General features: G+C 39.5%; 1 protein-coding gene across 8 annotated transcripts in view; it reads right to left on the bottom strand.

Moving 5' to 3' along the window:
• The window catches only part of Cald1 (caldesmon 1), a 220,704-nt gene that overhangs the window by 78,159 nt on the left and 118,372 nt on the right, over nt 1-24,173 (bottom strand). For all 8 annotated transcript variants that reach the window (XM_069996817.1, XM_069996821.1, XM_069996823.1 and 5 more), the window contains one exon: nt 23,894-24,006. In XM_069996817.1, the coding sequence (XP_069852918.1) occupies nt 23,894-23,964 (71 nt within the window). In that variant the 5' untranslated portion in view covers nt 23,965-24,006. The remainder of the gene's footprint in view (nt 1-23,893; nt 24,007-24,173) is intronic.

Below are 24,173 nucleotides of genomic sequence, written 5' to 3'. Positions count from 1 at the left end.
TCTCTTAAACACATACACACATACTAAATGCAGTAAACATCTGCTCATATGCTAAAATGTAGCTGCTGGAAGCTTGCTTAATGGGCAGTTATATAGCGTTTATCTAGCCATCTCAGCGCTCTCCTTAGTTGAGGCCATAGGAGAAGGGGAAGGTTGGTGCACATTTTCAGTGGATTATTGTTGTTGATTCAGGGTAGTGGGGAGGGGATAGCTGTCTGTCTTCAGTGCTCACTGGTGCTGGATTACAAACTACCTACTAATCAGATACTGACATGGAGTTCACAGAGAGAACTGTGAGTATTGGACATGGGACAGACGCCAGTAGAGAATAGGCAGAGCATAGGGCAGAGGACAGGCAGATTCCAAGCAGGGAGATAATAAGCAAATCAGATTAGGAGCTCAGAGCTGGATTAGGGCTATCAGTCCATGGAAAGGCAGTGGCGGAGAATGGAGGAGAGAGCAGCTGACAGGTTGCTGTGAACAATGTTCCTTGCAGGCATGGGCATTCTCACAGTTGGTGGAGACTGGGAAATGTCATGTCCAGCTTTCTGAACTGACATCTCTGAGGTCGGAACCGAACTGCTCACCATTCAGTGGCATTGTAAACAACAGGACCCGTCATTCTTTAGGAAGATTGTAGGTGTCATATTCTGATGATCCTTCAGGACTCTGACTATGGAAAATGAGTCTAGGCTACTCTCAGAAAGACTTAGAGTATCTTTTCATTTCTGGATACTTTATTAAGTTTTCATCAAAGAGATTTCTGAGCTGGGAAGGTTTGATGGAGGTCAGTTTGATAGAAAGGAACAGTTCTCACCACAGGGTGGTCTTTTATTAATAAAATGTGATATTTAAAAAAAAATAACTTGACTTCATGGAGGTAGGAGACTGGACCACATGATCGGTTCCAGACTTTACAGTCTGCAAGAGTTGTTTAAGAACAGCTTCTACTTTGGAGCAATTCCCTGGGGAAAAGAGAGGTATGTGGGAAGTGCTGTGAGTAGTACCCGAATGCACTGAAAGCACACACACACACACACACACACACACACACACACACACACACACACACACACACATTAAAAATGCATGCAAATGGAAAATGCACTCATACACATGCATGTATATGTGCATGCACATGTAGATCCATGCATATACATGTGCCCATGTTTACAGAAACTCACTAAAGTCTATGTATGTGGGAGGAACAGTTTGAGTAATTTGAAGAGGAATCTGTAAGATATGAATTTTCCTGTGAAGAAATTTATAGATCCTCTACACTTAGGGCAAGGCAAAAATCTTGCCTAGAGGTGTGGTGGCTTCCCAAGCTCCATCTAGGAATGAAATTAAAGGGGGTTAACTATATAGTTGCAGGCAGAACCTCTTTCCTGCTTTCGTGGTTTTGGTTAGTCTTAATGCAAATGGCAATCCCCGCTTCCATTCACCCTGACTCTGAAGCTGGTTTGCTTCAACTATATTACATCAAATTGTCCTGTGACAGTACTTTTTAATAGTTCCAAGAAACCTCCTTCCTTTCTCCTGCTTTTTGTCTTCTAGTAGCTTATTTTCCCTGCTACTCTTCCCCTCCCATTGTGTCTTTGGAGCACTCCTGTGTTTACTTGGGGTGGTGTGAAGGAATGGAGGGACTGCTGTGGAAAGCAACAACCAACCTCTTCTTTTGCCTTTAGACTCCTTGTAGCCTGTACTGGCACCATTTTCTTAATTATCCTTTGATCCATCTGTCTCCAGGCTTGTAACACAGCTTGGATTGCAACACTCTCCGAGTGCTGTTATAATGATGGCCATGCCTCTTCATTCCAGAATGTTCCTTCTTGTTGTGTATGTTGGTACTAGGGCTTGAACTCAGGGCCTAGGTGCTATCCCTGAGCTTTTGTGCTCAAGACTAGTGCTCTACCACTTGAGCCACAGTTTCATTCTTGGTGTGTGTGTGTGTGTGTGTGTGTGTGTGTGTGTGTGTGTGTGTGTGTGTGTGTGTGTGTGTGTGTGTGTGTGTGTGTGTGTGTGTGTGTGTGTGTGTGTGTGTGTGTGTGTGTGTGTGTATGAATGTATGTGTGCGTTTAATTGTAAATAAGAGTCTCCTGGACTTTTCTACTCAAGCTGGCTTTGAACCTATGATCCTCAAATCTCAGCCTCCTGAGTAGCTAGGATTATAGGTGTGAACCACCAGCACCCAGCCATATTCCTTTTTAAAATTCCCATTTAATGCTGTTGCCACAAACAGGTCATTGCAGTGAGTACTAGGGAAGAGAGGGGAGATCTAAAATGTAAGAAGAGCAGTCTCAAGGAAGCTAAGATATATATATATATATATATATATATATATATAGTACACACACACATATCTATACACATATATGCCAATATCTCAGTACATTCTAGAAAATGAAGAGTACCCTGAGATCAATAAAGTAAAAGCTACTTCAGAAGATAAACTAGTCTGATCAAGACCCCAGGGTCTAATTTTTCTTACGCTCTGTTGGTTCTCTTATCAAGTTAAACTTCCTATTACTGAAACAACCCTTGTCTTTTCTAAGCTAAATGTCAATGCTTTATATTCTACCCTTTTAATATAAGCCGGAAATAGATCAGCTTTTCAAATGAGAAACCAAAATTGAACATAGCAAAGGCATGACCACAACTGAACAGGCCTGGATGAAGCCCCAGAGCTGCCTGAATGGCTCTGCGATCATGTCCTGACATCATTGGCTCACTCACGGTAGCAACTCCGTCAGAGGTCAACAGAGGTCATCCATTTGGGGGCAAAGTCAGTTTTTATTTTTCCTGATGTGTTGCTTCGTCCATTTCCAGCATTGACCTGTAGAGCTGTTTCTGTGATTATCGTTGTTCACCCTTTATACTGCAAATTGTTTTCAGGGTCACATGTTTTATGTTCTTTCAGGAAAAATCTGTATTTTGTTTTCCTTGTTTAAATTCTTGGTAACTATAAAAGGAAACTGAGGAAGACAAGGACGGATTTCACAAAGGGAGAGGGAAAAAAAATCTTTCAAAGAGCACCTACCTGAAATACACCATCAATATACTTATTAATTTGCAACAGTTCAGAATGCTGAACAGTTCAAAGTGCTAAATTGCACTAATATTTCCATGTGCTCTTATGAGTCCCTGAGCTATCTGAAGAAGGTGATGAAGTTCTACTTATAGTTGCGACCCTCCTCTTTCCCCAGTTAGTATACAATGCCTGGGGTGTCTTAATATGGAAAAATGTTGGTTTCCCTACCCCATACCATGTGTTACATAAACCACCTAATATACTTGGCTTCATAAGGGGCAAATAATGGCCTCGACCCAGGTATATTTTTCCTGTAGATGACTCAAAGTGGGGAAATAAGTGTTGTCAGAGGTGGCCTAAGTCACATTTTAGTCATGTGTGTTGTTGAGAGAAATCCCAGCATGCCTGGCTAAGCAGCAAGGCGGCCCATCTGCACAAAGGCCTGGGGAGCGTATGATCCAGCCCCATTGCAGCAAGTCTGTGCCCCGAGGAAAGGGAGGCTGAAGCTGTTCCCACACAGCATGTATTGTTTATAGGCTAAACTTTGGTGCCCAGGTGACAAAGAGGAACATGGAGGGAAGGGTTGCTGTCTCTCCTTACATACGTGCTATCTTTGCTTTAAAAGTTTCAGAATTCAATAGGAAGAATGCAGGGCCTCCAGAAGTATCATGACAGGGCATGACATGGTAATGTCTTTGACCTCAGTTCTCAGGATGGGTTCCAGAAAAGTTGAGTGGACTATCCCCTGTAAAGAACTTCCTAACAAGCCGGGCGCCGGTGGCTCACGCCTGTCATCCTAGCCACTCAGGAGGCTGATCTGACGATTGTGGTTCAAAGCCAGACCAGGCAGGAAAGTCCATGAGACTCTTATCTTCAATAAACCATCAGAAAACCGAAAGTGGTGCTGTGGCTCAAGTGGTAGAGTGCTCATCTTGAGCTGAAGAGCTGAGGGACAGCACCTAGGCCCAGAGTTCAAGCTCCATGACCGACCAAAAAAAAAGAACTTCCTAGCAGAGGGAGATAGGGACCAAGCAACAGGAGCCATGGAAATGGTGCATAGTAGTTGAATTTATATGAGACACTCCACATAGACAGAGAGGTGCTAAAGCAGATAGTTTTTGAAGAGTTGTTTTTATTAATAATGTGATTCTACCTACATCCATGAGCAAATTCTGACCCAGGAGATGGGAATAGCTACAAGGACTCTGTGACTTTTTTTTTAATGTATCATATGTTATTCTGAACGTTGACAAAGATAATGAACTAGCAGTTCTCTGCGCATGTATGTACTTGCTGTCTCGTTTAAGAAAGAAAACTTGACAAATAACAAGTCTCAGGGGGACCCATGCATAAGACAGACTGATGTATACTTCACAAGGGCAATCAACCAAGAAGGAATAGGTGACATATGACTAATTCCCAGCCAAGCCATCTCCCATTCTGTAATCCACAATGTGAGGAAGCTGCAGAGAGACTTTCTTCTTTCTTATATTCTCAAGGGCTATCTTCTACTCCTTCACTCAAAAGTAGCTATTCTCCTGAATCTTTTGGTGTCCAGTCCACTTCCATGGGAGCTAATCCTTCAACATCTTCCTTCCCTCCTCTTCCAGTGCATCTATAACCCCAGCCCAGGGGATATCACAAGAAACACCACCAGAGTGAGTCCTTGGTCCTAGGATGAAACAGGGTGGGAGGTTTCTGGACTTGTCATGGTAAAATGCAGGTTTGCCTTTCTCTATTAAAAAGAGGGTGCTCTGTTCTTTCGAAGCCCCAGACTCAAGCCTTGCCATGGCAATTCTTCCTCTGGACTATTGCCTGACCTCTAGCTGTCACCAGACTGGCACTTAAGCACACATCTTCAATCAGAGTGGTACTTCTAAACATTTATCGTAAGACTAGTGCCTAGTCAGAGGAAGGATCCATTCCATCTGTTATCATCTGCAGGCGATTTCTTGATGTTCTCTATCCTTATCGGTCAGAACTTGCCTTTCTCCTTTTGTCAGAACTCTTTATTCCCTTTGCTTCTCTGCATTCTAGAAAGTCCTGGTCCTTCCCTCTCTGAAGTTTCCTCCCTTCCCCCACCCCCAGATTTGGCTTTCTTTCTTTGCAATTTATCACTTGAGGATGGGAGAACAGGAAGTCTGAGCCTACTCGTGTTTGCATGCATCTGAGAAATAATTAAGTGGTAATATATGAGTCAGTTCCTCCAAGCTAACTGGCTACAAGGCTCACATTTTTTTTTTTTTGTTTCTTTTTCATGGTACCAGAACTGGGGCTTGAACTCACGAACTCATGCTCTCACTGGCTTGTTTTTTTTTTTTTTTTCCGCTCAAGGCTGGCTCTCTGCTGCTTGAGCCACACTTCTACTTCCAAGACTGCCATTTTCTGTTTAAACTCTTTTGTTCCAATTACTTAGTCTACTTTTTTTTCCTATGTGTGTTGGTCCTGGGGCTTGAACTCAGGGCTTGGGCAATGTCCCTGGACATTTTTGCTCAAGGCTAGTGCTCTACCACTTGAGCCACAACTCCACTTCTGGATTTTTGGTGATTAATTGGGGGTAAGCATCTTTCAGACTTTCCTATCTGCGTTGGCTTCAAATGGCAATCTTCACATCTCAGCCTCCTAGGTAGCTAGGGTTACAGGAATGAGCTACCAGCACCTGACACTTAATCTTAGTCTTTCTAAGGTTTTACTGAAACCTGGGTGTTTTAATCAGTTGTACTGCTTTCTTCAAACAAACACAAACACATCATGCCTTTAACTCTCTTTCCTCAAGCTTCAAAAACAACTTTAAAATAGATTTGAAACAGTGCTTGGAAATAACAGAGCCTGAACAACTTTTTCTTGAATGAATGAATGGCTGCTACAAAACACTGAATCTAGTTTCAGGGAAAATAATAGTCATATCTGCTTTGTAGGATTCTAAGAAAGGAAAGTAGATAGGACTTTTATACAATGCAAACATTATAAGACATAGAGACATATTTTAGAATGTAGGCTTGTGAAGGAGTCAACAACTTGTCACAGGGACTTTAAGGATATATTCTAATGCAGAAAAGAAGGTAAAATCTTCAAAGGAAGCATATTAATTCAGAAGCCACATAATTTTCAGTGTGTATCACTTTTATGCAAAGTACCTAACCACTTCCAAAACCATAAATATATTTGCTGGTATCCACTTTATGCATCTGGATATTAAATTTACACATGACTTTTATGGCTATAATCACATCCAGATTTTTTCCAGGGATGCCATATAAGGGTTCAAAAATATTAATTTCTTTTTTTTGAAAGACAGACCTGGCTTAAAGCATATCTGTTCCTATCATTAGAGAAATGGTCTAATTATATATTTTGGATTATTTGGTTATCATGTTTTTAATTCATGCTATATAAATAATATATATATAAATGATACTTTATATAATTGTGTCATTATATAGGTATTAGATATTGTCTTACTTTGTATGGTATGTCATATGGAGCAGTTTATGATCCTAAATATGTAAATATACATGTATATACATATACCTATACACAGTCTTATTTATTTATTATTCTAATGTAGACATTTTTTTCTTCTTGTCAAATAAGGTATAATCTTTTTGTTTGCCAGCGGGGTTATATGCTAATATCTCTTTTACACCCAAACATCCTAGAATTGTGATAGGCAGATGGTCCATTAAATACTATCATTTGCTCATAGACTGGAAGAAGAACCATAATGAGGTAAGATAGTTAATGAAGGCCGGTTGGCTGGTTCTTGCAAAACTTCCACAGAGTAATCCTTTGGGCGTGCGTCATAGTACAGGATCTAGAAACTGCTCTCCACCAGTAACTAGACTTTGGGAGTTCTAGAGGCCATAGGTCTCAGGGAGACCGAGCATAACACAGACTGATGTATACCTCCCAGTGGCAATCAACTAAGAAGGAATGGATGACATCTGACTTCAATGCCTTGGGAGCTCTCCATTCCCAACCATGCCATTTCCCATTCTGTAATCCACAAGGTCAGGAAGCTGCAAAGAACTTCTTCCTGAGTGTAGAGTCAGAGCAAAGGGAGGTGAAACCATCACAGGACCGTGCCACCTAAACCCAGGGTAGATGTGAGGAAACACCTGCCCAGTGAGGGAGAGCTTCTCATGTCACATGACCCAACAAATCTTGAGAGTCAACTCAAAGTCTGCCTCATTTGGCTCTTTCTAGATGCCTGGTGCTGACCCTAGACTTAGGCTGGGAATTTGTATGGACATCTTCCACTGGACCATTCTTAGATATTCAAATTTATGATTCTTAGATTTGCTAATGTAATAAATTACAGTTAGATTTGATCTGGAATACAAGTACAATTTGATTCTTATGTGGTGAATTCCTTAGAAGTATTTGTCAAATTCTTGGGTTTCTTATCTGACAGCCTAAGGCAAGTGATTACAAATCAACTAGGGGCAAAAAAAGATTTTCAGCATTCTAGTGCTGTTTACTTTAAAGTTATTGAGCAATAAAAATCAAACTCCTATTAGAACTAAAGAAGAAAAAATCAAATGAGCTCTTTTTTTGTGCATGTTCATTCATTGATAGAAGAAAACCAGACAGGGCTTTTTAGGGAAAACATTTAATAAAAAAAAATCATTTTCATTCTTCTCATTGAAAATCCAGAAGCCATCTGGAAAACATTTTAATTTTAAGACCTCATGAAGACAACAAAGAAAATAAAGTAGATGATGCTTTTCAAAAGGGTAGCAGTCACTTCAAATTTGAAAGCCAAAGATGTGAAATATGAACGTGGCTTCCTAAAATGTTGAAAAATAGAGGGGACTGAAGTAATCTGAGATCTCTCCTAGGTATTTTGGAATTCAGAGTCTTTCTAGGATAGCTTCAAATTATCTTTCCTTCTGACACTTTCCCTTTGGTTCTAAGAATTAAAAATTAAGTTAGAAATTAAGAGGCTATTCTATTGTGAGTTCCAGTTCACTAAGTTTATCTTACTCGTTAGTTTTATGCTAACAAACTAACCAAAAGGTATATTTTTGTCATGAAGAAAATCATTCTAAAAATAACTCTTCCTTCTTAGTCTAAGCAGTAGGCTTTGAGCTACATGAACTACTTATAAAAATAACACAAAAAGGGGCTGGGAAGGTGGCTCAGTGGTAGAGTGCATGCCTTGCATGCATGAGGCCCTGGGTTCGATTCCTCAGCACCACATAAGCAAAAAGTAAAAAGCCGGAAGTGGTGCTGTGGCTCAAGTGGTAGAGAGCTAGCCTTGAGCTGAAGAGCTGAGGGACAGCACCCAGGCCCAGAGTTCAGGCCCCATGACCGGACCCAAAAAAAAAAAAACACACACAAAAAGTTTCTTACTGTAAAAACACCCTCCTTGCAGCCATATCTTGATAAAAAATGGTCTTGGTTTTAATGCATTGTTTATTAATTTTGTTTGTATTTTTTGGGGGGGAGGGTCCACCATCATATCCAAATGCTAGAAATCAATCCATACTTTAGTATCTAAACTTTCAACCCAACTTATCTGTTCTATACTCTCTGTTTCAGAAAGGGTTGTAATTTCAGTTTGAGGTTGGCCCTACCAATATCTACTTCTGGGATTAACTGAATCCCTTCACTCCTCCCCACAGCATACTTGGTCTTTCATTAGAGAAAGTTTTGATTATAGAGTTGCTCATTGTTGGACTCCTGGGGGTTTGGTCTGAACCCTGTAATTTGATTATTATCTGATTTTACAACGCAGATACCAATCACAAATAGTACTAAGAGTATGAGATCTATCACAAAGAGGCCAACAAAAGAGATTTAACTCTTCCTTTAATAAAATCCTTTGCCCCCACAATGCAACTAAAAAACATAAATGGTCAGAAATATATGATGCAAAGGTCTAATTACACTTAATAATCAGAGGAATTCTTGAGGTGAGACTCTTTATCTCTCTAGAGAACACAAAGAAACAAAATTCTGTAGCTTGAAAAATCAACCAGGAGAGGTTTTGGCATCCGGGCGAAGAGGATGCCCCTGAAGGCTGCTGACAGCTTATGCTTCTTCTTAAATCCAGAAGTAAATTTCACAATGCTTTGCCTCCATATACAGGTACTAATTGAACTAAAGGATGAGGGAACTTTTATTCTGCCTCAGCTTTGGGTTTTTAGAATAAGCAGGTATACAAACCCCATTTTGCTCAGTTCAGCATCTACTCAATTTCTGTAATGATAAAAATCCTGAGTAACCAGGATGTAGCATGAAGATATCAGCTGAGAGAAAACACATTTTACTAGAATAGTTAGCTTTCATGGATAGAAAAAAGAGGGCAGACACAAGAAGGGCCCAGGTATCACTTAACATTACCCCACTGGTAACCAAGCCTTTTAAAGTACTTGCTTTCTCCTCTTCCTCAAAGGAGAGGTGATGAGGCAATATTAGCTCTGCAGAATGGGCCCTCCCTAAAAAGGTTACAGAGACGTTTGGTTGAATTGTTTAAGGAAGGAGCAGGCAGAGGTCCACATCTTCTGTAGCTGCTAATAGCACCTTGCGGGAGATGCAGTGTTCTGATACCTGATGATGCTTCTTGTCATTGAATCAGCTTGATAACCAATCACCTCATGCTGCTCATCTGCTCACTCATTTCCTGCTCAGTTTTATTCTGTGTTAGTCTCTTGAGTTCCTCCCCCCCCAAAAAAAAATGACTTCCCAACAGTGCAAGGTTTACTGTGAGAATAAAAAAAAAAAATGGATTGACTGCTGTTCTTCAAAACAGACACATTAGAGCTACTAAGCTTCAGAAATAAAGGACTCTTTCATTACCTAGTTGCCTGATGCTAGCTCTGGGAGTTTGCTAGCTTTCATTTGGAGGGCCCCAAGAAGTATGCAAAATTCCCCCTGGATAATAAGACCCAGGCTAGCCTTAGGGGGGAAAAAAGCACACATTGAGCAATCTTCTGGAATCTATCAGTTGAATTCCTAAAAGGCACAGGAAAATGGAAGCTGGTGAAGATGTGACATGGGACAGTCCATGTCACCTCAGTGGAAAATATGAGCATCAGAAGAATTTCCTATTCTAAACAAAGTGGGGTTTAAAATACACTCTGTGGAGGCTCTCCTGCATACACAGCCGTATAGCTGCTATTTATAGTGGCTGATGTGTATTTTACCAAGATTTTTATTCCAACAAAGGAACTGTATGTGAAATGTGGAGATGTTAAAATGGAAAAATAAACCCTCACATTTTTAAACTTTGTTCATTGGTACTAATCTCAATGTGGCATGTTAGATCTCACTAATCTAGACTAACAAGGAGGAAGGCCTGTATACATTATGAAATATTTTTAAAGAAATTCTGGGGGCTGGGGGTTTAGCTCAGCAGAAGTGCACCTGCCTGGCAAGTGCAAGGCCCTGAGTTCAGTCCTCAGCTCTGGAAAAATAAAAAAGATGGGGCTAGGAGGGTGGCTCAGTGGTAGAGCGCTTGCCTTGCATGCCTGAGGCCCTGGGTTCGATTCCTCAGCACCACATAAGCAGAAAGAAAAAAGCCAGAAGTGGCACTGGGGCTCAAGTGGTAGAGCGCTAGCTTTGAGCTGAAGAGCTGAGGGACAGTGCCCAGGCCCAGAGTTCAAGCCCCACGACTGGACCACCCCCCCCCCAAAAAAAAAGAAAGAAAAAGAAAAAAGCTATGAAAGACCAAAAAAAAATATATAAAAGGCAACTAGCACACACACAACCTTAAGCCAGGTGCCAGTGGCTCACACCTATAATCCTAGCTACTCAGGAGGCTGAGATCTGAGGATCATAGTTCAAAGCCAGCCTAGATAGGAAAGTCCATGAGACTTTTATTTCCAATAAACCACTAGAAAACCAAAGTAACACCGTGGCTCAAGCAGTAGAGTGCTCGTCTTGAGCTGAAGAGCGCAGAGACAGCGCCCAAGCCCAGAGTTCAAGCCCCATAACTGACCAAAAAAACACAAAAACAAAAAAGGAAAATAAAAGAAATTCTGTCTCAAGTATACCATATAGCTTTCACCAGACACACAAAACATTAGAAGTTATTTTGTTAAAGAAGAAGAAAAGAAGAAGGAGAAAAGGAAAAGGAGGAGGAGGAGGAAGAGGAGGAGGAAAGGGAGAATATGGAGAAGGAAGGAAGGAAAGGAAGGAAGGAAGGAAGGAAGGAAGACTTAGGATTTAGAATTTAGCTATGAATGTGAGTGTTTCTAGAGTTATTTAAAAAGTTTCATCAAGTTGTAGTCTCCAATGTTTAAAAGCTGAGCCATGGAATGTAGCTTACATACCTAACATGCTAATGAAATCCTTTATTTATAAATAGTTCAAAGTTATACTTTACTATGGTCCCTAAATAAGCAATTAAAAATTCAAAAACAGAAATTAATTCAGATTTATGAGAGGCTGAAAATGTTTTTCCAACTGCTAATAAACATTATTTATTACATGGAAGACTAGGGAAAAAGAATAGATTTTATTCACGAAATATATTCATGACTCTAATCTTCCTCACAGCCCAATGAGAATCCATAGCCTTCCAGCAAGTTCCTGTTCCATGTCCCCAAATTCTTTCCTGTTAAGAACTTTGGGAATGATAAAAGTTAAGAACTTTCTATAATACTTCAAAGCAATTAAGACAGTTTTTTTTTCTAGTCCTGGGGCTTGAACTCAGGGCCTGTGCTTTGTCCCTGAGTCTCTCTGTGCTCAAGGCTAGCACTCTACCACTTGAGCCACAGCGCCACTTCTGGCTTTTTCTGTGTATGTGATGCTAAGGAATCAAACCCAGGGCTTCATACATGCTAGACAAGCACTCTACCATTCCCAGCCCAAGACAGATTTTTTTTTTTTTTACTACCATTCTGGAATATTATGTAATTATTCCTGTCTGCCATTTCTACCTGGTCTAATGACTGTCACCAATTTCTCATCCCTGCTGGGCAGTAAGAAACCCAAAGGACAGAAGAGACAGGCTCAACACAAGTACTTCATAGCCTTCATTACATTTTTACTGTCTCAAGGAGAGTTTGTTGCCTTTTAGTACTGAATAGTTTGCTCAGGTTCCCAGTTGAAGATATCACTAGGATTCCTTAGGTCTTGTGAACTGACAAAGGCAAATTTCTTGTTCTCTTGGGGAAGAGGGTTCTCATGAACAATTTTATCTAAAAGTCAGTGGAAATTTTTTTTGAAATGTCCAATCACAAGGTCCTTGAACAACTGTCACCTAAACCCAAGTTAGCCCATTCAGAAGTTTGTTTTAAAAATAAATGAGTTGGGCTGGGAATTAAATTAAAATGAATATAATCCATCATTTAGAAAAAAATGATTCAAAATTGTTTGGCAAAGATTAGGCATATAACTATATCTTAGTATAAAATGTATTATTTGTAAATACTTCTGGTGCCAAGAAGCTTCTGATTTAATAGTGTTCTGCTATTCCATTACAGTATTCTTCTGCTTTAATAGTATTAAAACCATAGATTATGTAATATGGAAAAGAAAATAGTAATTTCACAAGGCAAAAAACTATTGGAAATATATAATTAATTTTGCATATTATATAAATACCTATGATTAAGACCTTAATATGCTAAACATTGCAGGATCTAATGTTTTGTCTCAATTTTTTAAGCAAGTAGGAACATTAAAAAAGGTAAATAATGATAATAGTAATAATAACAATACTAAGGTGCATTTTCTTTTTAGGGTGGAGACACCTTCATGTCCCTGATTTTCTCCTCACTTTTGGCTGCTAAAACAGAATTGACACAAGAACAGAGATTATGCTGAGGCCATCTGGTAACATATACCTTGAACGGTGCCTTGTTCAGTGACACCCTAAAAAGCAGCTACCACGAGTCTGAGTTCCCTGGAAGATGACTTCAGAGAGGACTTTTCTGACAGCCCTCCCCCCTTTTATTTTTTACCATGTCCTTCAGACCAGGGAAAACTAACAGGCAACACTGAGCACTAATGGTGTTTTAGGAATGCTATGTAAATAGTCTCCATGATACCTTAGAAGACCATGAGGACAACCATAGGTTTAGAGAGTCCAAGTGGACTTAACCTTTTATGATCCAGCTAGGGTTTGAATTTACATCTGTGTGACTCTAGACCCTGTTCTCTGGAAGGCACTGGTCTTTGTCACACTACAGATCTGCCCTATTCTCCCCCAAAACAGTAGTGATAAAGATGAAATAGGAATATCCCTGTAAGAAATCATGTCAGCTCTTATCTTTCCCATATTTAGGGAGAATAATCTTTTGATGTGTTTGGATTGCTAAAATGAAACTGGTAAGAATGGAGAACTCCTTATAACTTAGTCCTATAATCAAGCTTTGTTTAAGGAAATAAATGCCAAGGAAAAGACCTCCAAAATCAGTATAGAATAGAATTTGGGTTTCAAAATCACCAGGTTTTTCACTTCCTCTTGACTCATAAGGCAAACAGTCTAATAGCCAAGAGTTCTGCCTATCTGCTTATCTTCCTTTTTAAAAAATATAACTATAATCCTTTTATTTGGAAATACCTATAAGCTGAAAAAAGTCCAACGTGAATTACATTGTAGTATAAGCTGTTCCCAAAAGAACCATCCATTTTCTAAAGCGAAAGCTATGGACAGACAAGGATCCACACTGCTCAAGCAGGCTCTGTCTCAGCTTCATTAGGAAGTCTTGCAGCAGACAGCCTCCCTACACTGTTTCTTCCTATGTAAAATGAAACATAAAACTCGTCAGATCAGGGATTCTTGGCCTGGATTTCATGGGGCCTGGCAGGGTGGAGTGGGAGGGAGAGGTCCTTGGATGAAGGTCTATCATGGAGGTCCATCATGGAGAACAGCTCCCACATTTTGGTGGTTGTACATTGTGTTTTTCTTTTGGACACGGGTCAATCACTTGCATCAGAGCCTCAAAGCCATGTGTGGTCTCAAAATGACCCAGGAACATTCCAGTGCAAAGAATGGTCCCACAAGGTCAATGACAGCCTTAAGTCTGTAATAAGTAATGAATGATGGGACCAAGTATCTGCCCTGATAGTGGATAGCATTTAACTGAGAAAAATCTAGTGCAGAATGAAAATGGTCATGCCAACAGCCTTCTGTGGATCAGGGGGAAAACTTGATTCTCCATTTCCATTTTTCTCTGAAATGGGAACAACTCAGGAAGACAAAGGAAACAATGGCTGTGGATAAGCACAAAAAACAGTTCAAATGGCCCAGTGCTCTTTAGTCAATCTGTTACCACAAAACTACTCTGAGTGGGAAGTTATTTAGCCCTTATAGAGGTGATGGATCAAGAAACTCAGTTGGAACTTGAAAAATTCCATTGCAGCAGGGCGGCCGTGGCTCATGCCTGTAATCCTAGCTACCCAGGAGGATGAGATCTGAGGATGGCAGTTCAAAGCCAGTTGGAGCAAGGAAAAATCAGTGAGACTTTTATCTCTAATAACCACCAGAAAACCGGAAGTGGCCCTGTGTCTCAAGTGTTAGAGCACTCGCCTTGGAGCTGAAGAGCTCAGGGACAGCGCCCAGGTCCAGAGTTCAAGCCCCACGACTGACAAAAAAAAAGAAAGAAAGAAAGAAAGAAGGAAGGAAGGAAGGAAAGAAGAAAGAAAGAAAGAAAGAAAGAAAGAAAGAAAGAAAGAAAGAAAGAAAGAAAGAAAGAAAGAAAGAAAGAAAGAAAGGAGGGAGGGAGGGAGGGAGGGAGGGAGGAAAGAAAAGAAAACTTCCATTGCTTGATTTGTTACAGTGGAAAGGTTTTGAGATTTGGGACAGGGGGCAGAGTGGGCTATATCCTTTGCTAATGAAGGAAAAAATGTTACTGGAATGTTCAGATTCATGGGATTACTCAACTGTAGAACAGGGATAATAGTATTTGGGTCATACATGTGGACCCATTGCAACAATGAGATGTACAAGTCCTCATGTCAAAAAACGAACTTTACAACTTTGGTGGGTGGGAGAGGATCGGGTGGTGGTGGGGAGGTCGAGTATGGGAAGGGGAAACAAAGAGGAGGCAACAATGCTTGATAAGAAATGTACTCGTTATCTTGCCATGTAATTGTAACTCCTCTGTATGGTATTCTCACAATAAAAAAAATAAAAAAAATAGTATTTGGGTCATAGTATACACACACACACACACACATATATATATGCATATATATTATCACTTAGAATTTGGCATATGGTCATTTTTTAAAAAGGATAGTTTATTCTCTTCTAAATAATAGCTGATAACGCTGATATGCTTAATTCCACTTAAGAACAATTCTGGGTAAGCTCACTGAGTTTTTAAAGTGAAATTCTGATATTTTAGATATTACATTTTAAATAAGGGGCATATAAGCAATTATATTGAAGACTAGCTGCATGTTTCTCAGATGATTTCAATGTGATTTTGAAATCTTCATACAACAGTTATATGTCCATGACAAACTTAGATGTGGGCAGCCAAAATATTTAATTATTTTCCAATTCCAATATCTTAGTAAATATCAAGATCATTACAGTACACATAAATGGGCACGTTAAATTGTAATGTTCTTATATACCTATTTGTAGATTTTTTTCTTAAAGAAACTGACAATGGGAAAGGAAGGTCACTATATGAAAAAAATTGATGTAACAAATCATAAAGTCTGAGCTGGTAGAGATAAAACTCAGATTCAGTAAAATTTTGTTTTGCACTAAAACCTTACTAAAGAATTAATTTTAATAATAATATCTAGCATTCATTGAATATATACTATGTGTCAGTCATTGTGTTGAGTTTTCCCTGTGGATTTAACTAGCTTTATCATTGTGCTTGCTGTGAGACTCATTTATTGCCTAAGAAATAGAAGCAAGGGAGGTTTATGTGTCTTGTCAGGATAATAAGTAGCAATTATCTCAGTCAGAATCTGAATCCTGGCCTGTCACTCTGCATGACCTGAATTTTAACTATATCACTGTCTCTCTCCAGGCTCAGGGCTGGTATCTTATAATAGTTATATATGAAGACTTTAAAGAAAACTTTATCACTATTTAGTGTACATTGATTCATCTATATGCCATGCTTTTTCCAGCTGAGAAGGAAACCACATCTCAACATGCGAGGCCCCTAAAGAATCTAGATGGCCAATTCTTTGATACCAAAAATTTAGGTGTAGTCACTGAAAAAATACCACATTGGCTAGGCCGTTAACTTCTGACGCTCTATTGAGCAGGATAGCATCAGAGGCAGTTAGGTTAGTAGAAATGAATCTAGAAACATCATCGTTACCATTTAATGAGTAAAAATACTGTCAATTTAGAGTGACAGACAAAAAAGAATGAGAGAAAAGGGATGTGCATGCCTGTATGTATTTTATTCTTCTGTGGCTGGATCCAAATAAATAAAGATTTGTTTTAGGTAGAAATTATCCCATCGCAGTCCAGTTGGATTGAACTCAAATGGTATCACATAGATATAAAATCCTTAGAAACATACTTTTAAATCTCTTTCAAATTAATTACTAAAAAAACTTGCTGGGTGCTGGTGGCTCAACCTGTAACCCTAGCTACTGAAGAAGTTGATATCTGAAGTTTGAAGCCAGCCTAGGCAGGAAAGTCCATGAAATTCCTATTTCCAATTAACTACCAAAAGTCCAGAAGTGGAGCTGTGGCTCAAGTAGTAGAACACCAGCCTTGAGCAAAAAAGCTAAGGGATAGCACCTTGGCTCTAAGTTTAAGATTCAGTACTGGCACCAAAACAACAACAAAAACACTTTGAATTTAAAGTCCCCCCCCCCCCCCCACACACACAAAAAAAGATTAGCTACCAAAGGCTAACCTTTATCTACTCCAAGGTGTAATCAATTTTCCAAGAGCACTGAGCATACCCAAGTACTTGAATGATTTAGGTTGTTTCAAAGGAACCATTTATTTATCTTCCTAATGGAAAATAAGGTTCTGATTATAAAATAATAAACTTATATTTGAAAAGATTTTTTTAATCTGAAAATCTCAAGGTCATGATTGAAGCATTTTTGAATAAGTGTTTTTGCGTATGCTTGTGTGTTGTATAATCAGCAATTATTCAACTATTGCTCCTTTTTTCTTGATAAATAAATGCTTTATTGGGTCTCAACTATTGCTCTTAAATCATTAATAAAAAGTGTTAGCAATACAGGTCTGGAAGGAGATTTTGTGAACTCAAAAGACTGAAAAAACATTGCTTGTTTTTCCAGTGCAGTAAAAATATTTACTTTCAAACGTCTAATCATGGGGAAATTTCAGAAGCCCATAAAAATGTATGAATGAGGACAACAGCAAGAGTGTTTTCATTCCCTTTATTTATGTCAGAGCCTCTGAATCTGATAACGCAGCTCTACAATAGAGGCTTTTCTTCTGATGGGGAAGCACACTGGCCTTGGGTGTGGACAGCCTTTGCTGAGAATGTAATGAGCTCAAGGCTTGAAAAGTGAGAGCTGCCCTGTTACTAGCCTGAAAGCAAACCCAGTGTCAGGTACAGTATATCCACTGACTAGTTCCTTGTAGATAAAAACATCATTGAATGTTTCTCAAAAGATACACCAAAGATCAAAATCCTTTTGGCTGAATTGAAAAGGACAGACAGCTCAGCCTGAGTAGGCATTACCTCTTCAGGCTGAGACAACCTGGTAACTTCTCACACCCACTCTATCTATCTATATCTATCTATCTATCTATCTATCTATCTATCTATCTATCTATCTATCTATCTATCTATCTATCATCTATCTATCTAGTGTGAGTATGTGTATGCTGATTCTGGGGTTGAAACTCTTGCACTGTGCTTAGTTGTTTTTTTTTCAAGGCTGCTGCTCTACCACTTGAACCATACCATCACTTCTGGCTTTTTGCTGGTTAATTGGAGATGAGTCTTGTGGATTTTTTTTTTTTCTGCCTAGGATTGCTTCAAATTGGAATTCTTAAATCTCAGCATCCTGGATAGCTAGGATTACAAGCATGAGCCACTGTTACCTAGCTAAAAAGATAATTTAAAAATTTCTGCTTTTTCATTATTTATGGCAGAGAATTCAATTAGGTAATAATTAACAGTACTGTTTATTAAATGTCTATTAGGTGGTCAGCACTGTGTTATTGCCTTCATGTAGTCTCTCTCTTTTTTTAATCTCCACAAAACTCAGTGAGATGGACACTTTTGTTTTGCAGGAGGCCAGATGACTAATAGTAAGTGGCAGACCTGAGACTGGATACCACAGCTGTCTAATGGTCAATCCTATGCCTGTAGCTGCTGAGCTATACTTACTTTCACACCTCTCTTGGCATTACTTCATTTATATTAACATATATATGCCATATGGACATATGTAATGATGTCATGCCTGTCCCTTTACTAGATGCCTTAGTAAAAGCCTACAGCTATTCTCTACTTGTTAAATAGGAAGTAAGACAGATCTGACCTCTTTGAAAATGTCTGTATCCTTCTGTCTTTATGTGCTCCATGAGGATACAAATGCATATGCACACAGAGGACAGAGTTTGGAAGTACAAAGAGGAAGAGCAATGAATCAAGTGTTCAAGAGTTGCATGAGCATGTGGGGGAAATACATGAAGAATACAGAACCAAAGGAGTAGGAGAATTTGCAACAAAAGACAGAACCAAGGAAGGAACACAGAATGCATCTATGCAACGTTTTCTCTCCCCCACGAGATTGGTGGAAAATAAAAGCAGCAAAATTAAATTTTTTATTCATATTTGTTCAAATAGGTCATTGATTAACAGTAGTTTGATTTGAGATGTGGACAGTATCTTTTGTTTAGAAACAAAACATTAAGAATTTTCACTAGGGCTGGGAAGGTGGCTCAGCAGTAGAATGCTTGCCTTGCATGCCTGAGGCCCTGGGTTAGAGTCCTTAGCACCACATAAGCAGAAATAGCTGGTAGTGGCATTGTGGCTCAAGTGGTAGAGCACTAGACTTGAGCTGAAGAGCTGAGGGACAGCGCCCAGGCCTAGAGTTCAGGCCCCATGACTGACAAAAAATATATATAAATAAAAATAAAAATCACTAGTTACTCAGGAGGCTGAGATCTGAAGATCATGCTTCAAAGCCAGCCCAGGCAGGAAAGTCATGAGACTCTTAGGTCCAATTAGCCAACAGAAAACCAGAAGTGGTGCTGTGGCTCAAAGTGGTAGAATACTAGCCTTGAGCACAAAGAGAACCCTGATTTCAAGCCCTATGACAGACCCTCTGCCCGCCGCCCCACCAAAAAAAAAAAAAAGAATTTTCACTGATGACCACATATTCCCTTCTGCCTACCGATGTATTTTTCTTCCTCTTTTGGTAAAGATTATACTAAAATTATTAATCCATCTAGGAGATGGCCCACTGTCTCTACCAATGACCACTGGTCTTTATAGTTCAGTGTAGGATCTTGTACTGTATACATACTTAATATCCATATTTATCTATAGAAATTATATAGATATTGACTATCAAATATCTATATCTATATCTATATCTATCTATCTATCTATCTATCTATCTATCTATCTATCTATCTATCTATCTATCTATCTATGAATAGAAAGTTTAGATTGAAAAGCTACCTGAAGGGCCAGGACAGGGTGAATAATGAAATTTGTACAGGATCGTGAGACACAGAAGGAAAGGATGTTCTCACTGAAGTAGGTTTGTTGTCACGGTTACTGGAATACAAAATTATTTGAAATGAACTGATTGACTAGCTCTGAATTGAGGGATGTACACAGCAGTAAATAAGTGCTAGTCTGGGCATACAAAAAGGAACATAGCACAAAGTATGCCACTAGCTTTTTACTTGCTCTTTTTCAAAACAACAGCAACACCATTTATTTCTAAGGAATAAAATATCTAAGAATCTGGCTCATTTTTATTTTTGGCTATGACATCTGGCAAGAATATATGTTTTAAATTATTATTGCAAAGCAGAATTATACCTACACCAACTTCGATAACATCAAATTGAAACAATGTGGTATTTCTTGTGGATAAGGAAAGTCAATGGACTTCTCTGTGGTGGTCTAGGGACACGGGGGTATAGCACACAAATATGGGAAGTTCTCTTTAATGGGTGAACTAGTATCAGGGAATATATGATATTTGTGATCGTAAAAATAAAGTTTTCTGGCCAGGCACCTGGGGCTCACACCTGTAATCCTAGCTATTCAGGAGGCTGAGATCTGAGGACTGCAGTCCAAAGCCTGCCCAGGCAAGAAAGTCTGTGAGACTCGTCTGCAATTAACCACCAGAAAACTAGAAATGGCTCTGTGGCTCAAAGTGGTAGAGCACTAGCCTTGAACAAATAAGGCTCAGTTCTCAGGTCTTGAGTTCAAGCCCCACAACTGACAAAAACAAAAAAAAAGCTTTCTGTTCATTACTTGGTTTTATATATTTTGAAAATATAAAGCACATTCTTCCTAATTATTAGTCTGCTGATCTATCCTAAGTGCCCCCAATGGAAGTTGGAGCTAAAGAGATATTCAGTAAAACTATGTTGAGAATAGGTGAGTGGATTTGTGCCTTCAAATGGTGGAACCACTCTATTTTCTCCAGTTAGTTCCACTATCATTCTAGATCTGGAATGAGTTTTTTTTCTTTTCATTTTCTATACTTAATAGGAAATTCTTTTCCAGTCTGGCCCTACGTATACTGTGTAGGGTTATAGTGTTATTTTTTTCCAAAATGGAAAATTATCTTACTGTTTATTTGATTTCAAGTAAACTAATACATGATCATTGAAAAATAAAGGAGATAATCAAACAAATGGAAACAAAAATCATCCCACTGATCCCCTTGTGAAAGAAAACACCCACTCCTGTGACAGAAGAGGAAGCCAAGGTCCAGAGCTAAAGGAGGAGGGACAAATGCCCTTTGTGTTCAGATCAGAACCTGGATTTAGATGGCTCTGGATTTCTGGTTGTGGCCATCTGTTTCCTGGACACACCCTGTGCCTTCCCAGGAAAGTTGGCTGGGCTATAAAGCCTGACCTTCATCATTCCCATAACATCAGTTTTTTTTTTTTTAAGTCTTTTGAAGGGTGCATAGGAACTTACCAAATCTTATATAGCAGAATGAGAAGGTTTATCTTGAAACATGAAAACGTAAACTTAGTGGGAAAAAAATATAAGAACATCTCTTTCTCGGGGGGGGGGGGAGATGAGGAGAGGAGAGAAAAAGAATATAACAAAGCCATAATACAGATAGAAGTCTCAGTAAGATGAGGTGAGGCTAAATGTATGTCATTAAGCATTCCTAACTGAGCTTTACTGTATACATATGTTTTAAGACTAACATTGAAAGAAGACGGGGCTGGGAAGGTAGCTCAGTGGTAGAGCACTTGCCTTCCGTGAATGAGGCCCTGGGGTTGAGTCCTCAGCACCACATAAGCAGAAAAAGCCGGAAGTGGCACCATGGCTCAAGTGGTAGAGCACTAGCCTTGAGCTAAAGAGCTGAGGGACAGCGCCCAGGCCCAGAGTTCAGGCCCCACAACAGACCAAAAATAAATAAATAAATAAAAGATAAATAAATAAATAAAAGATAAAATAAGGCAGATCTTTATATACCTCCCACCCCCCACTCCACCACACACACATCTCTGGAAGAAACCAATCAGGTAGGTGGGTAGATAATTCTTAGATGAAGTCTTGGACCTGAGGAAATCTGATCCTTTCTCTCCATCACAGCATGGTTCCAGTCAGTCCTCTTATATCGATTCCCTGTCTCTCCATATAGAAAGCGAAGAAATGGAAAATGCAATCTAGCTTGATACCTAATGGCCACATCTCTCCTCCTGAGCTGTAACCTAGCTTCTTAGATCTGCCTTGCCCTTACCTGACCCATTTCCTGACCACACTACACTGTGACTTCCTACCCCGTCACCAGATAATATCTAGTTATCAGCACATTTTCTTCCAGCCACAGCACAGTCACAGAGATCTGGTTGCTGCTTAATCAATGTTTGCTAGAAAACCCAAGGCCCAATAATACTGCATTGTAAAGACTATAGATGTGCTCTCTTGGGCCCAGGCATTATCTACAAACCTTGGATACCCACTTAACCTCTGGCCTCAGGTTCTCCTTCCTCAGTCATTCCCATCTCCCTGCTATTTTGTTTCCTTTGATGGTCCCATTCCATTATCCCTTCATGACCTCTTCCTCTTTGAATATTTGCTTTCTTGAATTATCACCTTTGGTTTCTGTATCATTACTATCCTATGCTATTTATCCCAAATGACTTCTCTAATAATTATTCGTTCATTCTTAAGAAGCCAAGATGAAATTTTCTTATCTTAAAGTACTTGGGAAAAAAATCTCCCTTTGGGTGTGATTTATACCTGAAATTAAACATAAGTCTTATGGTCACCCAAGAATAGTCTTTTCCAATTCTCCCAGGTGGAGCAATGCAGAAGTCTTCCTTCCAGCTCTTTAGACTTAATAATCTTTTGAAATTTTCTCTCTCCTAGAAGGTTTGCGAACACTCCCTCCCTCCCTCCCTCCCTCCCTCCTCTCTTTGTCTCTCTGTCTCTGTCTGTCTCTGCTTCTCTCTCTCACTGTCTCTCTCTCATATGTGAGCTCTCTCTCTCTCATATGTAAGCTCTTAATTTCCATAGCCACTGCCTTGATCTAGGCCTAATTCGATCAGTGCTGGGTCTCTAGATTTTAGTTCACTAATCATAACTTTTTCAACATACTTTCATCCCACAGCTCTTTTGTTACATCTCTTTGGACTCCTTTTAAGTGAAACAGAAATACCCAAGATATATAACACCAACTCTTTTCCCTAAGCATTCAACAGGTTTCTTGCATCAGGATTTGTGCCTTTGTGTGTGTGCACGTGCATGGGTGCGCTGAGGCTTAAACTCAGAGACTGGGTGGTTTGAGTTTTTTTTGCCTTCTTAATTAAAAATCTTTATTAGAGGTGCAATTGCTCTCTTCAGCATCATGAAGGAAAGGACTATCTATTTTTTTAAGTTTTAAAATAATATTTTAAAAATTTTATCGTAAAGGTGATGCACAGAGGGGTTACAATTACATAAGTAAGGTAATGAGAATATTTCTTTTCTTTTCTGGCAGTGATTTTGTTGCTGTCTCTCTGGGATTTCTGGGAGGCAAAGCTGACTTGATTTTAAGAGCATAGTTTCTTATTCTGAATTCCTGATCAGCTTTCTCAGAAGAGCATTGGATTCTAGGCACATTAAATGCTACTGTCCTTTGCTCTGAGGCCTAAAATGTCCAGACACACACTTCTGGCCTGTGCTTCATACGTCAAGGTTTTTATTTCCCAACCTGCTTTTAAAGTCACCACTAGCTACAGTGGCCTCACACAGCCTGGTGACTTCAGCCACACCCACAGCTGCTCCAGCGATGCAGCCCGCTGGCCATCAGCCTTCACCAGGGAGATGATAGGGCTCGTATGACTTTCAATAAGGAACCCTTGCCACAGCTTCATCAGGGACTTTTTGTCTTTAGTTTTTAGACTGAAGATTCATTTCCAGTACTCAGCAATATCTGGCATCTCTCTATCATTTCAATATTAGGAGTGCATTTTCAAGGCCAATTCACACGTTACCTTTGTCATTAAAAAATTCTACTGTGGAAAGCATGGATTGAAAGCAACTGTTTGACTCTCTTTTTTCTTTCTTTTTATGTCTTTCTCTATTTTCTTTTCCTTTCCTTTCCTTTCTTTCCTTTCTCTCTCTCTCTCTCTTTCTTCTGGCAATATTTATAATCTCAACAATCAGGGAAGCTTTCTATATGTATGTTTACCAATTGACATGCAATATGCCCTTCAGAGGAAAGGGTCTTTTGAGGCCTGAAACCAGCATTGTTCATAATAAAACACAAGCAGGGACCAACTTGGAGTTTTACCTTTCGGCTTCCAGACGCATCTCCTCCCTCTTTTGCCTCCTGAGTTCTCTGCGACGTTCAAAATCATCCATGGTGAGGTTTCAGGTTTAGAAAAGCCCAGGAAATGGCTGGATCTAAAGAAGAGGAGGTGGAGTGAGCATCCTACACGGGGCAGCCTCAGGCAGCACGGGTTCCTCCAGCCCTGTCTCCACCCCCTCCAGCTTTTCTTTACTCTTAAGAAAAATTCCCTCCGAGTCTGATAACGTAGCTAGTGATCGGTTTCTGACTCCTAAGCAGTGTT

The sequence above is a fragment of the Dipodomys merriami genome, unplaced genomic scaffold, assembly GCF_024711535.1.
Source record: "Dipodomys merriami isolate MVZ:Mamm:240054 unplaced genomic scaffold, mDipMer1.0.p SCAF_5, whole genome shotgun sequence".
NCBI lineage: Eukaryota > Metazoa > Chordata > Mammalia > Rodentia > Heteromyidae > Dipodomys > Dipodomys merriami.
This window is presented reverse-complemented; position numbering and strand designations above follow the sequence as displayed.